Source organism: Engystomops pustulosus, chromosome 3, assembly GCF_040894005.1.
Source record: "Engystomops pustulosus chromosome 3, aEngPut4.maternal, whole genome shotgun sequence".
Lineage (NCBI taxonomy): Eukaryota > Metazoa > Chordata > Amphibia > Anura > Leptodactylidae > Engystomops > Engystomops pustulosus.
The window spans coordinates 113,502,760-113,524,049 of record NC_092413.1 but is presented as its reverse complement, the minus strand read 5'-3'; the positions used below and the strand labels follow the sequence as shown (position 1 = coordinate 113,524,049).

Below are 21,290 nucleotides of genomic sequence, written 5' to 3'. Positions count from 1 at the left end.
AGACTTGTATTATTTTAGAATTCAGACATTGTAGTTAGAACACAGTAGAAGTCAACTTGGAATAGTTGTGGGGCCTAAATTTTATACATAGTTCATAACGTCACAGGGGAGAAGGACAGGAGGAAATTAAATAATATATTCACAAGTTTTTGATATTGATTACAAATCTTTATCACAAGTCACGATATTAAATCAGCGAATGTCACCCTAAACCCTAATAGATTACTTCGCATCAGCTTAAAGCTAGTACCAGGCTAGTACAAAGGATCAGCTTCCATTCACAATATTCTCTAAAGCAAGGGTTGGGAACCTTTTTGGCTGAGAGACCCATGAACGCATAAATCGCACATTTTAACAAATGGCCAGAAATCATACAGAATCAAGGCTGTCATAGAGACAGATTGTAGCCAATATGGTGGCCACTAAATATTTACTGTCACCGATATTTACCACCAAGGATCGGAGAGTTAACACCCACATGCAGCAAACATCCAGCTTGTATGGAGAGGGCTTATGTATGTAACCATACAGTGGCAGCTGACATTTGCCGAATTACATCAAATGTTGGTAAGGGATTAATGATGTTTGTGTGAATGTACCAGACAATGCTCTATTTTTTCACTACCCAAGCATGGGGCTTTAACTATGGCACAATTCTGCTCCAGGCAGATGGGCTGGATTTTATTTTGTTCTCCAGCATGCACTGGTGTCTAAAATTGACAAGGTTCTTCACATGAGAGCAAATGAAGAGTACTAACTTGCAATTACAAAGGTGTTTTCAGGGTTTGAGAATGATTTTATCACTGGACAAAAACTGAGCCGGGATAACCACTGTAAGATGTGCCATAAGCCATGCGCAAGGACAAGTTCACATGCAACAATTCAGTTGCGTTTTGAAATGTAATTCAAAGGCTGTGGGGAGCCTGACTGAATTGCTTTTACATAGTGTTAACAAAGCTTTCATCTCACATTTACATAAACATAATGGGGGAGATGTATTAACACGTCAGTCTTTCAGTTCCCTTCTGCGCCAGATAATTGTTTCTGATGCTGGATGAGTAATCTGGTGCAGTATAAGGGTCTGATACCGACATACCCGTTTGTACAGTAGTTAAATAATAACCTTAATTTACAGTATACATTTTCTCATTCACAAAAACAAATTCCTTTTCTTGATCTCATGTTAACTGATGATTCCGCTACTCATAGTACTGTATATACTTGAGTATAAGCCGACCCGAGTATAAGCCGAGACCCCTAATTTTACCACCAAAAACTGGGAAAACCTATTGACTAGAGTATAAGCCGAGGGTGTAGTATACAGTTGGCTAGCCCTCAAGTAGTATACAGCCAGCCAGCCCCAAGTAGCATACAGCCAGCCAGCCCCATGTAGCATACAGCCAGCCAGCCCCATGTAGCATACAGCCAGCCAGCCCCATGTAGCATACAGCCAGCCAGCCCCATGTAGCATTCAGCCAGCAAGCCCCATGTAGCATACAGCCAGCAAGCCCCATGTAGCATACAGCCAGCAAGCCCCATGTAGCATACAGCCTGCCAGCCCCATGTAGCATACAGCCAGCCAGCCCCATGTAGCATACAGCCAGCAAGCCCCATGTAGCATACAGCCAGCCAGCCCCATGCAGCATACAGCCAGCCAGCCCCATGCAGCATACAGCCAGCCAGCCCCATGCAGCATACAGCCAGCCAGCCCCATGCAGCATACAGCCAGCCAGCCCCATGTAGCATACAGCCAGCAAGCCCCATGTAGCATACAGCCAGCAAGCCCCATGTAGCATACAGCCAGCAAGCCCCATGTAGCATACAGCCAGCCAGCCCCATGTAGCATACAGCCAGCCAGCCCCATGTAGCATACAGCCAGCCAGCCCCATGTAGCATACAGCCAGACAGCCCCATGTAGCATACAGCCAGACAGCCCCATGTAGCATACAGCCAGCCATCCCCATGTAGCATACAGCCAACCAGCCCCATGTAGTATACAGCCAGCCCCATGTAGTATACAGCCAGCCAGCCCCATGTAGTATACAGCCAGCCAGCCCCCTGCCAAGCGCATAAAAAATAAAAAAGTTAATACTCACCCTTCGGTGTCCGGATATTCCCGGCGGCTCCTCTTCTCTCTTCTTTCTGCTCTAGCCGGCAGAGTTGCGTCCATGCGATCTGCCGGCGGGCGCACACTATGATGCGCGGTGTTGCTGCTGATGACGATCCGGACACCAGAGGGTGAGTATTACGGTTTTTATTTTTTTACTTGACTTGTGTATAAGCCAAGGTGTATAAAACTCGGCTTATACACGAGTATATACTGTATTTTTTTTCTAATTTATATTGGAAACCTACTTCAGGAAATACTCTGCTATAAGCTACTTCATGCCATCCCCCACACGTTAAAAATAACTTGCCCAAAGGAGAACTAATCAGAGCTAAAAGAATCTTCTCCTCCAAATAAACCTTCACTCATGTTTCTACTATAATTTCCACACATTTGCAAAACAGAGGTTGCAATCGTCACAACATTAAAGAGAGTCACAGATGTCTTGTCTCATTTAGATAGGACAGAATTCTTACATAAAACAAGCTATAATCTTTTCAAAACCTTTACAATATGAGATAAAAAGAATTAAAAGATCAAGATCAAAGAATAAAAATCAATGATTTTATAAATTGTGACTGCTTACATTATACAGTTAGGGCCAGAAATATTTGGACAGTGACACAATTTTTGCGAGTTGGGCTCTGCATGCCACCACATTGGATTTGAAATGAAACCTCTACAACAGAATTCAAGTGCAGATTGTAACGTTTAATTTGAAGGGTTGAACAAAAATATCTGATGGAAAATGTAGGAATTGTACACATTTCTTTACAAACACTCCACATTTTAGGAGTTCAAAAGTAATTGGACAAATAAACATAACCCAAACAAAATATTTTTATTTTCAATATTTTGTTGCGAATCCTTTGGAGGCAATCACTGCCTTAAGTCTGGAACCCATGGACATCACCAAACGCTGGGCTTCCTCCTTCTTAATGCTTTGCCAGGCCTTTACAGCCGCAGCCTTCAGGTCTTGCTTGTTTGTGGGTCTTTCTGTCTTAAGTCTGGATTTGAGCAAGTGAAATGCATGCTCAATTGGGTTAAGATCTGGTGATTTACTTGGCCATTGCAGAATGTTCCACTTTGTTGCACTCATGAACTCCTGGGTAGCTTTGGCTGTATGCTTGGGGTCATTGTCCATCTGTACTATGAAGCGCCGTCCGATCAACTTTGCAGCATTTGGCTGAATCTGCGCTGAAAGTATATCCCGGTACACTTCAGAATTCATCCGGCTACTCTTGTCTGCTGTTATGGCATCAATAAACACAAGTGACCCAGTGCCATTGAAAGCCATGCATGCCCATTCCATCACATTGCCTCCACCATGTTTTACAGAGGATGTGGTGTGCCTTGGATCATGTGCCGTTCCCTTTCTTCTCCAAACTTTTTTCTTCCCATCATTCTGGTACAGGTTGATCTTTGTCTCATCTGTCCATAGAATACTTTTCCAGAACTGAGCTGGCTTCTTGAGGTGTTTTTCGGCAAATTTAACTTTGGCCTGTCTATTTTTGGAATGAATGGATGATTTGATGAATGGTTTGCATCTAGATGTGAACCCTTTGTATTTACTTTCATGGAGTCTTCTCTTTACTGTTGACTTAGAGACAGATACACCTACTTCACAGAGTGTTCTGGACTTCAGTTGATGTTGTGAACGGGTTCTTCTTCACCAAAGAAAGTATGCGGCAATCATCCACCACTGTTGTCATCCGTGAAGTTCCCAAGCTCACCAGTCAATTCCTTTTTTCTCAGAATGTACCCGACTGTTGATTTAGCTATTCCAAGCATGTCTGCTATCTCTCTGATGGATTTTTTCTTTTTTTTTTTTCAGCCTCAGGATGTTCTGCTTCACCTCAATTGAGAGTTCCTTTGACCGCATGTTGTCTGGTTAAAGCAACAGTTTCCAAATGCAAAACCACACACCTGGAATCAACCCCAGACCTTTTAATTACTTCATTGATTACAGGTTAACGAGGGAGACGCCTTCAGAGTTAATTGCAGCCCTTAGAGTCCATTGTCCAATTACTTTTGGTCCCTTGAAAAAGAGGAGGCTATGCATTACAGAGCTATGATTCCTAAACCCTTTCTCCGATTTGAATAAGGAAACTCTCATATTGCAGCTGGGAGTGTGCACTTTCAGCCCATATTATATATATAATTGTATTTCTGAACATGTTTTTGTAAACAGCTAAAATAACAAAACTTGTGTCACTGTCCAAATATTTCTGGCCCTAACTGTATATCTGGTCACCTGTGTCTCTTGCAATGTTCAGTACATCGGCAGTAAAATTCGTAAATGAAAACGCTGAATATAGAACATATCACTGGTGCTACATCTATATCACTGCCCACCGTACAGAAAAACCTTTCTGGAGTTTCTAAACATTTAAGAGACTGCCACTAAGGTAATTTACAAAACATGCAATGTCCCCATTGAAAAAGTACTACGCCAACAAAGAGGAGGAGGAGATTGGTTACGTACAGTCAGAACTAGGGAGGCATATTCCACACTTTGAATACTTGGTCCCCTTATGGTATAAATTCCTGTAATGTATATTAATATATATATATATATATATATTAAAGTATTCACAATGTTCTATATTCCATTTGTTTAGTATCCAATTGACATCCCATGGTCATGTGACCTAACTAGGCAAAGTCTCTGGGGGATACTTTGTCTAGTAGTTATTACTAAACATTTGTCAAACCTTTCTTGTATGCTCCGACTAAGAATCACTGTGATTCGAAACACGTCAGACTTTTGCTTGGATCCTTGATGTTTTATCATTCTGAAATAAAGAACCTTAACCTTTTTATTTTTGAGTTTCACTTTGCTGGGTTTTTTCCTTTTTGTTTTTGATCTATTATGACCCGGCTCAGTTTTCCCTTCCGTGCAAAAACTGCTCTCAACTGTTTAGGAATCTGGGTGAGCTGATTTTGTTCCTTTTTTCTTATGTATAAGATATTTCGATTGGAGTGAAAGTTCAGTTTTACTTATTGGGCACATTTGCGTGCTTGTTTGTTATTACTCATTATGTGACATCCTTATTGCAACCGTAGTACAGTTGTCACAATTGTTATTACTCCTGGTGAGTCGTACTTTGCACCTCCTGTTAGGTGGTCTAGTTTGCTGCGCCAAAATACTGAATTTTCTGGCACACAGGTTATTCTCTGTCCTGTCATGCCCTATGGTTACTGAGGACAGTTTTTCAGATGAGTCAGAAAACTGCCCAAGATTTGTTTAATAAATGTCGCGCATGGCCCTTAGGGGCAAATTACTCATTAACATTGGGGCAAATGTATCAATGACACAGCCTTTGAATTACATTTGAAAACGAAACTGAAACGCTGCATGTGAACCCGGTCCAAGTGAATATGCCTTTCCATGTATTCATCATGGGTCACAAAAGTAGCATTTATTGCAATAAAGTTTCACCTAATTAAGAACTTAAAGGGGTATTCTCGTCTGGGCACTTACATTCAGTTTCACTAATCTTCCATATATAAACATTTCTTCAATTGGATGTTATTAAAAAGAATTTTCCTGTGTGAAGATAATTTCTCATAAATATAGTCATGTTGTCCCTTAGAAACCAGATAGCTTCCTCGGATATGACCACGTCACACTCTGGCAGCAGTGGCCAGACATGCACTATAGAGACCAGCCTGACCTCCTGGATTCAGCGATCATTTCCACAGGATGGCTATGGGACCTGAAGTAACTCCCAGACATTTCATATACAAAAAATTTTTGTTTCTTTGTGCAATCACTCCAGCAGAGGTGGCCGTATCTGTGGAAGCCATCTCGTTTCTAAGGGACAAAATGACTACATTTATGAGAAATTATCTTCACACAGGAATATTTTTTTAATAACATCTAATTGAAGAAATGTTTATATATGGCATATTTATCAAACTGAATGTAAATGCCCAGACGAGAATACCCCTTTAATGTCCCACAATATGCAGCTGATCATTATGTTCACACAAAGAGACATAATGACATGAAGAAATGAATAGATACTTTTTCCAAGGCACTTACGCAGAGAAGAAGCTGTTGATGTCCCTCGTAGAAAGTTATGCAAACCATCCTCACTGTCACTTGTGCTGGCCATGCTATTTCTCATTTGCATAACAGACAACTGGGAGCAGAGACTAGGTTGACGATCAATATTCTTTGCCACCTAAGAGAAGACAGGAATTGTTAAAACCTGGGTATTGTAAGTATTGTATTGTATTGTAAGGTAAAGTAAGTGAATTGAGTTTCTCTCCAAAAAGGTAGCCAGTGATAAAATGTCACAAAAAATGTATTCTAACTAAAGGGGTGCTCTGTTCTAAAGAAATTTTTCCATGGGGATGTTTGTACTTATAACTATTCAAAATTGCCTTTTAAGTCATATGCAAATAAACAAATAAGTAACATTTTATCTAAAAGGGGCTATAGCACACACAACCAATACCATGATGTGTATAAAACACAAAATAGGAGCATTTGAACTTATGCTTACACTCCAGCTTGTTAAAGTGATTCCTCTCAGGCCAAGAAAAGTTAATAAAAAAATTTTGGAAACAAAAAAAATCAATAATAACCAAAAAAATAAATGTCATTTGCACCGCACAGGGAAAATCAAAGCTCCAAACTGCATTTTTGTGTCACTTCAACAGCATTTATTGGGAATTTTTTTCCGCCTTCACTCTAGATTGTATAATACATTTAATATTTCATGCAAAGTATATTTGTTTAATTGAAAACAAGCTATCAAACGGTTCTATAAGCAAAAAAATTTAAATTTTGTGGCTTTTGAAAGATGGGATGTAAAGATGGATATATGCAGAAAATAATTTTCTATGTGAAACCAAGCATAGAAACGTGCTATAGGTACTTAATAACAAAATTTGTAGAAAATTTGTTACATATTTAAAGTTCATATAACAACATAACCAAACATGTTAAAAACACTTAAAAGCACTGTCATGTACCATATCATAGGATTTTGTGATACAGCAGGAGATCAAGTCTTCATCCATTTTCCGGGCAATAACAGGAGAGAGGTAGTTCAGCAACCACTGCTTATTTTTGCACTGATTGATAGGGTTGGCTACAATAAGAATATGCACATGACAGTGCTTGTAAGCGTTTTTACTCATTCAAGGCTTTATTGAGCAAGTTGAAACTAATTCTATATAACAAAGAATTATGCATTAACTACCTTTAGGGCATGCATAGATAACAAATAAGCAGTTCGGTTTGGAAATGCAAAGAAAAGGAAGAGTCATAGATGGTGCTATAAGAGCTTACCGCAATCATAATAAAGTATATGCATTACAAGCATTTAGTCGTTGAGGTGTACTTCAAAACATAGAATGTAGCATGTACATATCAAGTATGGAAAGATAGGGTGGAAGACATAGGAGGAGAAAAGAAGAGGGAGAGAAAAGCATTAGGTTGGTAGGTAGGGGCGAGAAGAGGGCGGGAGGTACTAGGAGATCTACTAGTGGAGTGCAGAGGGCCGGTGAGTTGTTTCCCTGGCTGCACCACCTCCACTGAAACCTTAATCTTGTAATGTGCGGTAGGACGGGGATAAATTGTTGCCAGTGGAACCATGTTTTGGGGAATCACATGCAGTCCTTTGGGGACTGTGAAATAAGTTCTTCCATTCTGTGAGTCAGGGCTATTTCCCCGAACCACTCACATTTTGTGTGAGGGAAGTCAGATTTCCATTTCCTTGGGATGATTGTCTTGGCTGCTTGCAAGAGATGCTTGGTCAGTGATTTCTTATACGCTGATACAGGTATGTCAAACATGTATAGTAGGACTGCTTCTGGGGTGTTGGGGATTTTGAGGCCTGTTGTTTCCTCAATCACTTGGAGCACTCTAGACCAGAAACCTTGTAGACGAGGGCTTTGCCACCAAATGTGAGACATTGTACCTCCCGTAGACCCACTACGCCAGCATTTATCCGGGACCGTTGGGAACCATTTGTGTAGGAGCGAGGGAACTCTTTAACGCCTAGTTAAGATCTTATAGCTAGCGTCCTTGGAGGCTATAACTGCTTTTCTGAGAAACATTGTGTCCACTGAGCCTCAGAGAATGTCTTCCCCAGTTCTGTTTCTCAGGAGGCATATTGACGGTGTAGGTATGCGATTGGGGGTGGTTAACAGCTTGTACATCTCTGAAAGAGCATGGGGTGTGTGGGTATGTGCCATACAGAATTATTCAAAGTGCGTCAGGGTGTGGGAGAGTTGAGTATGTGACTTGGAAGTATGGAAGGTATGGAAGTGTTGGAGTTGAGCATAACGGAGGTGGTCGATGGCAGTTGGTTTGCTGCCTGGGAGAAGTACAGAGATCGGCTGAAGGGTAGTACCGGCTAGTACATGTGTACATCGAAGAGGGTTATGGTGTGTACCAGAAAGAAAATAACCTTTCGAGTGGCCAGGTGGAAATAGGGGATTGTCCATGATGGGTGTGAGGGGCCCCTGTCTATCCACTTAGGAGTGTCGAGGTCCCAGACCTTTCAAAATGCGCAATGTGTGTTCGGTGGAGAACAAGAGGGGATGAGATCCCTAGGGGTAGGGGACCAGGTCCAAGGGAGGGTGGAGAGCTCCCAGGGGCATATACTCTGTGCTAGTGAAACACATGCTTTGGAGCGTTTAAGGTAAAAGAAATCAAGCAATCTAGTGTGGGCTGCTGTCAGATAATAGAGACGACAGTCAGGGAGACCCACTGCTCCCCTATCCTTTGGTAAAATCCATATGTCTCTTTTCACTCTGGGGCGGCTTGGGGACCAAATGAATTTAGAGAAACAGCTTCTAGTTCTCTCCAAAAAGGAGGTGGGTATGGCAATGGGGATGGTTTGCAGGAGGAATAACAATCGAGGGAGGAGGGTCATTTTGAGGCTATTTAGCCTGCCGAACCAGGAGAAATCTTTTTTCCACCATGTGTCCAGATCTGAAATAAAGTTAGCTAGTAGGGGCGAAAAAGTGTTACTAAATAATTTGGACAAGTCGTTGGAAATCTTATCTCCCAGGTAGGTGATACCGCCAGGGGGCCAAGTAAAGGGGAGGCTGTATTTGAGGGTTTCTACTTCTGAGGGGGGGGGGGAAGTGATACATTTAGGGCCTCAGATTTTGTCATGTTGTAATTTCCCGAATGCAGATAGGGTGGACATCAGGGCCGGTAGAGACTGGGTAGAGACTTGGTGATGTAAACCAGGAGGTCATCCGCAAAGGCAGAGCATTTATATTTGACTCCCACGAGGGAAACACCCTGGATATTGGGATTATTACGAATGGCTCCTAACAAGTGTTCCATCACCAGGAGGTGGAGGAGCGGAGTGAGAGGGCAGCCCTGGCGGGTTCCATTATAGATGGAGAAGGGAGCATAGAGGATTCCGTTAAATTTCAATATAGCTGATGGGTTGTTATCAAAAGATAGTATTTTGGCTGTGAAAATGGGGCCTATCCCACCGAAGACCATGAGATCCTATCAAAGGCCTTCTTGGTGTCTAGGGATAGTATCATTATAGGGATATTATGGGATTGAGTATGATGTCAAGGGTTTTAATGGTATTGCCACGGACTTCCCGGCCAGGCACGGATCCTAATTGATCCTTGTGAATAAGATCCGGTAAAAGGGGGTTAAATAGGTTAGCTATAAGCCCGGCATAAATTTTAAAATCGACGTTGAGCAGAGAAATAGGCCTTTAGCTAGTACAGGATTGAGGGTCCTTGACTGCCTTAGGGATGACCACGACATGTGTGGAAGCCGCTTGTGGGGGGGGGGGACAGGGGGATTCCGGGGATATGGCATTAAATGCTTTCAGTCAATAGGGTTTAATATTGACAGAAAGTGTTTGTAAAATTTCCCTGTATAGCCGCCGGGACCCAGGCTCTTTCCTACTTCTGTAGGTGAGAAGGCTTCTTCTATATGGTTTCTGCTGCAGGTAGAGTGAATGGGAAGGGGGGAGGCAAACTCGTGTCTCAAGTGGAGGGAGGAACGTTTGGAAGGTTATATAAATCAGCATAGGAGTGTAAAGCCTCACGAATGTCTGAAGTGGAGTAGACCACCTTGTTCGGGGCAGTTTTAACACTGGAAATGAAGGATTGGGCTTCTTCAGAGCTCTCCACACCTGTTATCATACTTGCAGCATTCCACCATATGCGAGGTCGAGCAGGCGTCTGACTTCTAACGTGTCGCGTAGTGTGGGGTCGATAGGGCTGGTTTCTGTTGCAATTCAAGGGAGGAGACTTTTTGTAGGGCTATTTGCAAGTTGTGAGCCTTTTCCCTTTTAAGATGGGACCCATGTCTAACAAATACGACCCGTATAAGCCATTTGAGGGTGTCCCATTGGGTTAGTAAGGGGGTCGGTCTCTTGAAAGTAGTTCTTAACTGTTTGTGATACTTCATATGTGCAGAGGGAGTCTAGTAGCAGCGATTCATTTTACCTCCACGACCACTCTCTCTTGGACAAGGGTAGCTTGATGTGGAGATTAACCAGGGAAGAGTATTGTGTTGAGCCAAAATGTAGTCTGCTATAGACACTATGTGGAAAAGAGTAAAAGCTGTAATCCCTATCCGAGGGATGCTGTCTCCTCCAAGCATCACACAATCGTTTTTGCCAGAGGGTTAGTTTTACTTTTTTAGCAATGAGTATGCGATACCAGATTCACCTGAAGAATTGCCAAGAGTAGGAGTCAGATTTAGATCACCACATAGAATAGAAGAGCCCCGGATCAGAGAGAGGACGTCATCTAGCAGCTTAAGTGGATAGGCGAATTGGCCTTGATTGGGGACAAACATTAGCAATGGTGAAAATATGGCCACTGATGTCGATGGTTATTAAAAGGTATCTGGCGTTGGGGGTCTAAGGTACAGTGTAGTATTTTTTGGGGAAGGGATTTGTGGATGGCTATGGCAAACTGAGGATTGTTGGCAAAGTGCCAGAAGGTGTAGTGTTTGTGTGTCAGCAAGGGGGAGTCACCAATTTTAAAATGCGTCTCTTGCAAGCATAAAATTTGTACCTTGTTTCTGTGGAAGTAATACAGTACCTGGGCTCTTTTGGAGGGGGAATTCAGTCCTTGAAGGTGGCAAACTTGAGGTCCGCCATTGCAAGAGTGTGTAGTAGAGCTGGTGATCCTCTGCCCCACGAGGTTCGGTGTGGGAACGAGTAAGGTACTGGGGAGGAGGGTGGGAAAGGAAGCAGAAAGGAGGGTAAAGAAAGGTATAAGCAGCGGGGAAGGAAAAGAAGAGAACAAAAAAAAAGTAGCGCCAAAAATAAGGAGCTGCAGCAGTAAATGGTAACAAATGTAAGAGAGGGTTTCAGGCTGACAACCAAGGTCGACCGAGATCCTCAAACTACCACGTTGCGAGATTCCAGCTTAGATAAGGAGCATATTAGCATGGCAGAAGAATAAGAATCAGAGTGTGGCAGAAACATCAGGGTGATACTCAGGAGCAGTCTCTGGAGAGGCTGGGGGTCTTGACATGAGGGTGGACTTGACTTGGATCGTGGCTGTTGGCACGGTGAGGTCGTTTCCAAGGGCTCCTCATTGGTAGCCCTAATGGGGTCAGGTTGGCAGATAGTGGATTAAAGCCACCTTTTGGTGGTATAGAGAAAGAAGGCCATGTAGGCAATTGAACTGTGGGCAGCTTCAAATCCCGTAGGAAGTATGGTAAATCATCTGCAGAGCGTAGAGAGAATTCCTTGCCACCTTGGTGAACATATATAGCAAAGGGAAAGCCCCATCTATAAGCAATGTCATGTTCGCATAGCAAGTCCAGCAGAGAATGAAGGGCAGCACGCTGTGCTAGTGTATAGCGAGACAAGTCCGGCAGAATTTCAATGGTGGCTCCTTGGTATGTTATCTGTTTTTGAGAGCGAAGTTTGAAGAGAATCTGCTCCTTCAGTTCATAAAAGTGAATTTGACAAATTACATCTCTGGGTGCTTGAAAGTTCGGATCAGGGGGTCTTAGGGCACGGTGGGCTCTGTCAATTTCAATATATGTATGGCGGGCACCCTAAGAGATCATTGAAAATGCCAATCACTGTTGGGAGCAGGGTACCTCGCGAGACGGATTCTGGAAGCACCTACTTCTATTTTCGATATTATCTATATGCTGCTCTATAGCAAATAGCTGTGTCTGTTGTTGTTGAACAGTGTCTTGTAAGGTCTCAAGGGATGTTTCCATGGAAGATTTAGCCTGGTCCAGGACATCAATTATACCTGACAGCGTTGATATCTCAGAGTGAAGCTTAGAAAATTCCTGCTTACAATCGGCCGTGATCTGCGCTGCAAAGTTTGACATGTCAGCCTTAATGGGCAGAGAGTCGAATAAGGTGTGCAAATCAGATAATGTGGGCATCCTCTCATCTATTTGGGTCAGCTGTGCTTAGGTGAGTTCACATATCTGGGTTGTAGGGGGGTTAGTAGCTCCTGGTTGTGGAATTAGCGCAGACTCTGTGGGAGCGGGTTTGCGCCTAGGGTCTTTGATTATCTCCTGTGGCAGGGAGTAAGTTAAGGGGATTCCAGCCCCATACTAACAGAATGGCCCCTGAGCTGTGCTGTGAGGGTTCAAGGGTGGCAGGCCTCCAGTTGTGGCTCCGTGCCAGGTCACGGTAGGGGTCCTGACAGGGCTTCCATTACGGGTCTCCGCCTGACCCAGAGTCCGCTTCTCTCCAGATGGCCTCTCGCCGGCCTCGATATGTATGGGGCTTTCCTCTGCGGTGTGGGTGGCAGGGCCCACATCCCCCGAGGTTCCGGCAGGTATGGCCTGGTTCCACCAGCTACACCTGCTCCTTCTTCCAACACGGTCAGGTCGTATAGCAGCAGTCTTGACTGCTCGCGGCGGGGTACTGGATGGGCGGTGGCAGCCATCTTTGCTCCTCGTGGTGAGGGGAGAATCTGGCATACTGCCTGGAATCACTGTGAAGAAGTGGGTAATTCCTTTCCTGGACCTAGTGAGAGGTTAGTTAGCCCTTTTCTGGTGGGTTTCCCCAAGCCCGGGTGTCTGATGGCACTGGATGAACGGGGGTGCACAGAAGAGCTATAAGAATATGAATATATAAGAACGTTTTCTGTACGTCTTCACAAGGTTGGCACGCACGGTTTCTGGTATATTGGTCCATTCCTTCATGCAGATCTCTTCTAGAACAGTGATATATTGGGGCTGTTACTGGGCAAGACAGACTTTCAACTCCCTCAAAAGGTTTTCTATGGGGGGCGAGATCTGAAGACTGGCTAGGCCACTCCAGGACTTTGAAATGCTTCTTACAAAGCCACACCTTTGTTGCCCCGGAGGTGTGCTTAGGATCATTGTCATGCTGAAAGACCCAGCCACGTTTCATCTTCAATGCCCTTGCTGATAGGGCAAGGTTTACACTCAAAGTCTCACGATACAAGGTCTCATTCTTTCATGTACACGAAACAGTCGTCCTGGTCCCTTTGCAGAGAAACAGCCCCAAAGTATAATGTTGCTACCTCCATGCTGCACAGTAGATATGGTGTTCTTTGGACACGATGAGTTGGTTAGGTCCCCCATGTGGAACTCGGATTTTCTCTCACCATTCTTGTGATCATTTTAACCCCACGAGGTGAGATCTTGCATGAAGCCCCCGATCAAGGGAGATTGTCAGTGGTCTTATATGACTTTCAGTTTCTAATTTTTGCTCCCACGTTTGATTTCTTCACACCAAGCTGCTTGCCTATTGCAGTTTCAGTCTATCCATCATAATTCAGGTGTATGATTTCTGGTTTCTGGTGTCCTTCAACAACTCCTTGGGGTATGACTGTTTGAACTTGTTATCAGTATAAAAGACACTTGCCTACAACATCAAATAGGTGACATTGCAAATAAATTCTTTCATAGTTGAGCTCTACCTATGAAGTCAATTATAGGCCTCATCTTTTTAAAGTGGGAGTAAGACTGTACAACTGGTGGCTGACTAAATACTTGATTACTTGTAACAAAAATGTAACAATGTAACCTTGGTAAAGTGTGGCTGTGGGTCACTTGTTTGCTTGCAGTGCCTTGAGAACATTAACTTACTGCTGACATTCTATTTGTATAGCTACTGTAGAACATGAAAAAAATAGAATACCTAAGGGGCTACTATGGGTAAGACAAACAATTATAGTTTAAAAGTGAAGTGGTTTTTCAAAATGTTACAAAGCCCACAAAGTAATAAAACAAATCAAAAACATTAGCTTTTTTCCATCTAACATATAGAAAATTGAAAATAAATCATTCAGTAATTCCAAATACAAAAATTACATTTAAATATACACATAGGGGGGGGGGGTCATTTATCAATAGGAAGGTTCCATTAGACAGTCTATTGACTGCATCTGGAGCTCTGCTGCCAGTCAGGTTTATTAAATTGGATTTGCTCCTTTAATAAATCTGTCTGCAGTGTTCTTCATTGTGCAACTTTTTTGGCTTCACATACGTCATGAGGGACTGTAGTGACTTTCAGACTTTTAAGAAGTAGCAGACCATAAATCTGCTGTTACACTAGCTGACAGGATGAATATTCCGCAGCAAGTTCTTCTATTTTGGAGTGACTAACATAACAGGGGAAAAAAACATATTGCACAAATTGCATTTTTTTCCCCTGTGCAGGCAAGCAAAGCTTTGCCAAGTGGCACCTTTTGCAAAAGAAAGCAGGCATGGTGTGGTAACACTCCTGTGCCCACCCTTTACAGCAGTGGCCGCTCCCCACTGCGCCCTCTACACGCCCGCATGGTGGGCGTATTCACAATTTTAATTGCAAATTCTTTAACTGCGCAAGAATTTGCGATTATTCCACTGGCGTAGAAGCAGTGATAAATCCCCCCCATACTGTATATTTTCTTGAGAAAAGATGCTTTAGCTTTATCTACTATATTGTATGCCAAGTAGTTTGCAAAAGTTTTGCATTGTGAACCATGTAATGGATTTTGGCAGCAATTCTACATTTGCATTAGAAATATTTTATGCATTTGCACTTACAACAGTAGCCAGTAGCTCGTATAAGATCAGTCTCATTGTTTTTAAACATCACTTTTTACTTATGGCAAGAGTTGATTACGCTGTGGTTAAAGATTCCCACTAGTCTGTAGGCAGAATTTAAAATCTGTGCAGGAAGCCAATTTATCCCATAACATAAAGTTAACCGCAAGTCCCCAAGCAAGGGAACAAAGGCGGATAACGGTACAAAACATATAAAGTCATGACTTTTCTGACTGGTTAATGGGTGGTATTTGTTGAAATTTGCAGTTTCTTTTGGGAACTCCAAACAATATAATGTAAATTGGTAACTTACAGCAGTACCCTGGCCTGGAGAATTAAAGGAAACCTACCATGAGGAATTTACCATCAGCAGTAGATCTAATGGCAGATTTACCTTGCCTCTGCCCATATCTGTAATTTAATAATTCTAGAACCTAAAGGCTGTCTATAGTAAATTCCTGTAAAGTCCTATCACAGAGGACCTTGCAGGCAGTGTGTCAGTCAATGGATCAGCAGTGATAATACCTTGAAAAGCATCAGTATTGCAGGGGATTATAATGAACAAGCAATTGAACATTTGTTTGTTCATGCCCCTTAACACATAAAAAGTTTAAAAAAAAGTTATTTTTTAAAGAGAAAATAAAAAAGCCCCCAAACCACTTATAAAGTTAACACTTACTTATAAAATAAATTAATATAATATATACGGTAATATAATAAAAATTAGTAAAACGTAAGCAAAAATGACACATTTGGCAACTGCAGTGACCCATGGAATAAACATGTTAATTAGGGTATATAGTAAACACCAATAACCCCAAAACAATACATTTGCAGCAATAGGGCATTGCCACCCCACAATAGTATCACTGAAAAATGCATCGCATTCCACAAAATATAAGCCCTCACATGGCAACATTAGCTGAAAAACTAATATTTTATCATTGACAAAAGCGTGCCCGTGAACCAATTAAAAACCACTAAGTTCTGTAGGGCAAAACTGACAAATACATGACCCGCCTTCCCTTCTGCACCTCGCTGTGTGCCATTATAATAAGTGACGTCCAAATGTGGAGTGTCCTACTCTGGAGAAATTGCAAAACTAATTTTAAAATGAGTTTTCTCTTTTTTTTTTTGAGAATGTGTAAAATTTTGCAGCAAAATTAACGCATTACTAACAAAATCAGACCATTCTAAATTTCCCCTCCATTTTGTTATAATTACTCAAATCAAAGGGGTTACCCCATCTCAAAGGGGTAACAAACGTCCTAAAATTGGTTTCTGATAGTTTGAGAAGTGTAGAATTGATAATTGAGTGATATATTGGGGGTTTCTACAAGATCATTTAGAATTTTGAAAATGGTAAATTTTTTTAAATAATTGCCTTTGTTTTTTATAAGCGAAGGCAAAACTTAATTGGCCAAAATTTACCACTAACATGAAGTACAAAGCCATCTCAAAATCACTTTGGAAAGTTAAATGTTAAAGCATATAAAGTCTTAAAGAAAAACCTGCCACCTCATTTTCATAAATACGGCTAGTGACAGTGCTAGTTTAGCTAAAAATTGTTTCCCTTACAACCCCACTTTATGTTATATAACATGGCATTGGAGGAAGTGTGTCCTGCTCAGTTGGCCCCTTCCATCTACTTCTCTCTATGTCGCATTTCTCTTAGCATGTCATGTACCCACTGTGATGTCTAATCTAAGGTTTTTTACTATCTTACCTTTGCAATGTCCACTCCATACATCCTTGAGGACACAAGGCTTAAAGTATTTTGTGGGCTACCATCTATACCAAGTTCATGTGATTTGTGATAAATGTCTTTTCTGATAAACTAGTTTAACATTATTTATTCTGAATAATCTAATACCAAATATACATTATGTACACAAAACATTGATGAGTTGTGTAATAAAATTCTTACCTTGTCAATTAACGTTGGATCATTTAATGAGTACAATTTATTTGTAATGTCTTTACCAATTAAATATTTAAATATTTCATACAAAAAAGGTTCAGATTCCAGGAAATATGTTAGCCTTTCCCGAGACCAGCACAGAAACACACAGTTGTCTTCTGCAGTTATTGTGACCTAAGAATCCAAAAAGTAAAACAGTAGTTAGAAAAATGTTTTAATATAAATAATCATCTTAAAAATACTATTGTTCCTCAAACCACATTTATTTAACACAGTGTGGCTTGTTTCTTCAGACTCATACACAAAGACAGATTGAAATATGCCTCTGGGTAGGCAGGAGGTGCGATGTAGTGATGTAATAGTATGTCCTGCTTTAAGCTTCTCACTGAAAAGAACAATAAATCGATGTTCTGCAAGGGCTGAAACTGGTAAATATTATGTCATAATAGGGAATTATACACTGTGGAAGACATTTTACTGTATGAGGGCTACAATAGGGCCATTAAATAAATATAATGTCACAGTCTGGAAGGGAGGGGGCATTAGGCAATATAGGGGACAGAATTGTAAGTGCCACAATGAGGGCATTTTACAGTGTTAGGGCGGCAGATAATAAGGGGGCAATAGGTGCAGGTTTGTCAAATTATAAAATATAGGGAAACAGGAGAGGTAACTACTGAGGGAACTGTGAGTTACACTATAGAACACGATTTGTGTGTTAACAATATTTACATGTCAAAAGCAGAAAAAATCCTGAGGATGGCGCTGTCGGGTTGATGACGGTTTATACCTGCATGATGCTAACGTAACCAGACATATGTTGACAATAAGGAGACGCGTTTCAGACCCGTACAATATGCTTTCCCATTCAATGTGACATATTTTCACTTTCTTTAAAACAGAGTAGTCTTCATGACGTTGAAGAAGAGAAGAAGCTAAGTAGTCAGAATCCGTATAATTTGAATTTAATAAGTTAACGTTTTTTCTAAGATATGGAGTCTACAAGCCATTTATCTGTGCACGAACAGTCACTAAGAATATCTATCTACAAAAGAGACAACTCACAAGACAAGCAGATCAGACATTTTTAAAACAAGAAGAGTTCTAGTAGTTCTGTTATCTTAAATAGCTCCTTCTACAGTTTAACTTGCTGCCTGTATGTAATGGATACTCACAGTTGATTGATCAATTGATAAAGAGAGAGAACAAAGCATACCTGAAATTTCTCTCCCCTGTCCATTTCTGTGGATCTGAATTCCGGAGAATCAATATAAGCATTTGGATAAATATTATGTAGAAAATGTCCTCTATAGGAAACCTTCATCCTGATATTGTAAAAAAAATAAAAAAACATGTTTTATTGCCCCTTGTGAGTGTAAGGTATTCACAGTCACTATGACCCAATGACAGGATTACATTATAATTTGACAGAATTTTTTGCACAATGAGTGCACAAAACAACTAAATACATAACTTTTCACAACAGTGACTCCCCCCCCCCCTCCCCCCGCTATGGCTGTGTCAATAACTAGATAAAAAACACACTAATATGCCAACAAACCCCAAAGCAGGTTAGGAGGCAATGGCACAGGAAAAAAAAAAATGGAAAAAAAAGTCCAAAAAATCCAAATGATCAAATAAATAAATGTTTTTCCGCTTCTACGTGCTCCAATGTTCCAATATACGGCAGGATAATAAGGATAACACAGTACCTTTGTAGCTCCAGTCTAGAGCACAAGAGTAGAGGTAATCTCCTATTACGATCTCACTTCTCTTGTCTGGTGTCCACACTGCTAGTACTTCCTGAACTAGGCAATACACCTCTCTACTTCTGGTTCCGGGACAACTTTGCTCTCACTCCCAAATAGTTTTGCAATCGTTTATAATATCTTTTATTGAAAATACTGTAAAAAGGCCTTAAGTATTAAAAACTTCTTTGCATGCTCGGTATCTCAACCCTCCCCCCACCCCCCCTGGGCGAGATACCGAGTGTGCAAAGAAATTTTTAATACTTTTTAATTGAATATTGCAAAAGAGGGTAAATGGATTTTATGGTCCAATGCCATGGGGCCGATGGGCATAAATGATAAAACTGACATGAACGTATTCTTGTAACCAGCCGGATCTAAAAATAACAATAAGATTCAAGAAGTCTTCAAAAAATGTTTGTATAACTAATGTGTTACTGAGCAACCAAGAGAAAAGAGAGAAGCAATGATAAGTTTATTGCCCTGGATTAACCCCTTATCACCGACACTAGTTTTCAGCTCAATGACCAGACTCGATTTTTCAAATCTGACATGTTTCACGATAATTGGTTATAACTTCGGAACGCTTTAACATATCCAGGTGATTTTGAGAATGTTTTCTCGTGATAAATTTTATAACTAACATGAAGTACAATGTAAGTGATAAGTTTTGCGATTCATTCTGAAAAAAGGTGAAAATTTGGCAAAAGTTTGTAAAAATTCTTCATTTTCCAAGTTTGAAATGTTCTGCTTTCCAGACAGGAAGTAAAACTACCCAAAAAGCTTGATAATTAACATTTATGGAATGTCTGCTTTATGTTGAGATGATATTTTATGCATTCTCTCATTTTTCTAGGATGTTATGAGGTGCAGAACTTTAGGTGCGATTTTTCTTATTTTCATGAAAATTGCCAAAACTCACATTTTGAGGGACAACTCAGCTTCCAAGTGACTTTGAAAGGGCTTTAATAAAAGTAAAACCACATAAAATTACCCCACTATAGAAACTTCACCCCTCAACGTATGTAAAACAACTTCTATTAAGTCCATTAACCCTTTAAGTGTTTCACATGGGTTAAAACAATATGGACCTGCGATTTAGAAACTATGGAATTTTTTTGGAAAATACATTCATTTAGGCCAAACTGACAGTTTCAGAATAAATTAAATGATGAAACACACTGCAACGTTTGATGCCCAATTCCTCCCGAGTTCACTGATACCCCATATGTGGTGGTAAACTTCTGTAAGGGCGCACGGCCGAGTATAGAATGAATGGAGGCGCCATTCACAGCAGATTTGTATTGTACAACCTATACATTTTTATTTTTTTTGGTAATGCAAACATATGAGGGCTTATTTGTTATGGGATGAGATGCAATGTATAGATAATTCATTTTGGGGGTCTAAAGCTTATTCATGAGATTTTATTAACTATTTCAAGGGGGACACAAACAAAATCATAAATTTTTATTTTGGATTTTTAGCACTTTTTTTTCCCCCTCTCACCGTAACATAAAAATAATATTTTATCTTTATTCTCTGGTTCACTACGATTGCGGTGATTCCTCATTTATATAGTTTTTCTTATCTTTGCTCAATTTTCCTGAGCAAAACCTATATTGGAGAAAATCGCATTGTTTTTACTATTGACAACTTTTTAGGGCCATAACTTCTGTATTTTTCTGTTGTCAGACCTCGTTGAGGGTTTATTTTTTGCGAAAAGAGTTGTTCTTTTCAGTCGTATCATATTAGGGAACGTAACTTTTTTTGATCACTTTTTAGAACATTTTTTGGGTTGGTGTTTGATGAAAAATTGTATATTACGGGAAGTTTTTTGAGTTTTTTTTTTTATGTCGTTCACCGAGCGGGTTCAAGATTGATTTAGATTTATTGTACAGATTGATACGGACGCGGTGATACCAAGTATGTACATTTTTCGTGTGTTTTTGTGTTTTATATACTTTATTTGCATTTAATGTGTAACTGGGTAGATTATGGGACTTATATTTTATTTATTTATTTAATTATATAATAAAATGATTTCATCTTTTTTTTTTTTTTTTACTTTTTCTACTTCTTGGCTTGAACAAGCGATCATCCGATCGCTTATTCAAGCCTTTACACTGCAATACACTTGTATTGCAGTGTATAGTGAAAGTAACTGAGCATGCTGCGCATGCTCAGTTACTTACAGCCGGGTCCTGCCAGGAAGGCAAAACCCGTCGGGTAGAGGAGCTGGAAGCCCCGGGTCACTCGTCGGAACCCGGGGCTGCGGCAGGAGTGATCGGATCCCCCGGTAGGCACACCTGGTCCGAGCCACGCGGGACACGCTTACACGCCGCGTTCAAGCATGTAAGGGGCCGGTTAGTGCCGGGTCTGGGCTGTGATATCACAACCAGACACCGGCACTTGCAGGACTCGATGTCCCTAAATCTTCTTCTGACGCGCCACCATAGAAAGGCGTACGCGTGAGAAGAAGTTGATACGGCGGTCATTAAGGGGTTAAATCCAGTGTTG

The 21,290-nt window shown here is 41.0% G+C and overlaps 1 protein-coding gene across 5 annotated transcripts in view; it reads right to left on the bottom strand.

Annotated features, from left to right (window-relative positions):
- POPDC1 (popeye domain cAMP effector 1) overlaps positions 1-21,290 on the bottom strand; it is a 135,913-nt gene that overhangs the window by 24,605 nt on the left and 90,018 nt on the right. For all 5 annotated transcript variants that reach the window (XM_072141878.1, XM_072141877.1, XM_072141876.1 and 2 more), the window contains 3 exons: positions 18,239-18,347; positions 17,029-17,196; positions 6,156-6,297 (listed from right to left, as the gene is read on the bottom strand). In XM_072141878.1, coding sequence (XP_071997979.1) covers positions 6,156-6,297; positions 17,029-17,196; positions 18,239-18,347 — 419 coding nt within the window. The remainder of the gene's footprint in view (positions 1-6,155; positions 6,298-17,028; positions 17,197-18,238; positions 18,348-21,290) is intronic.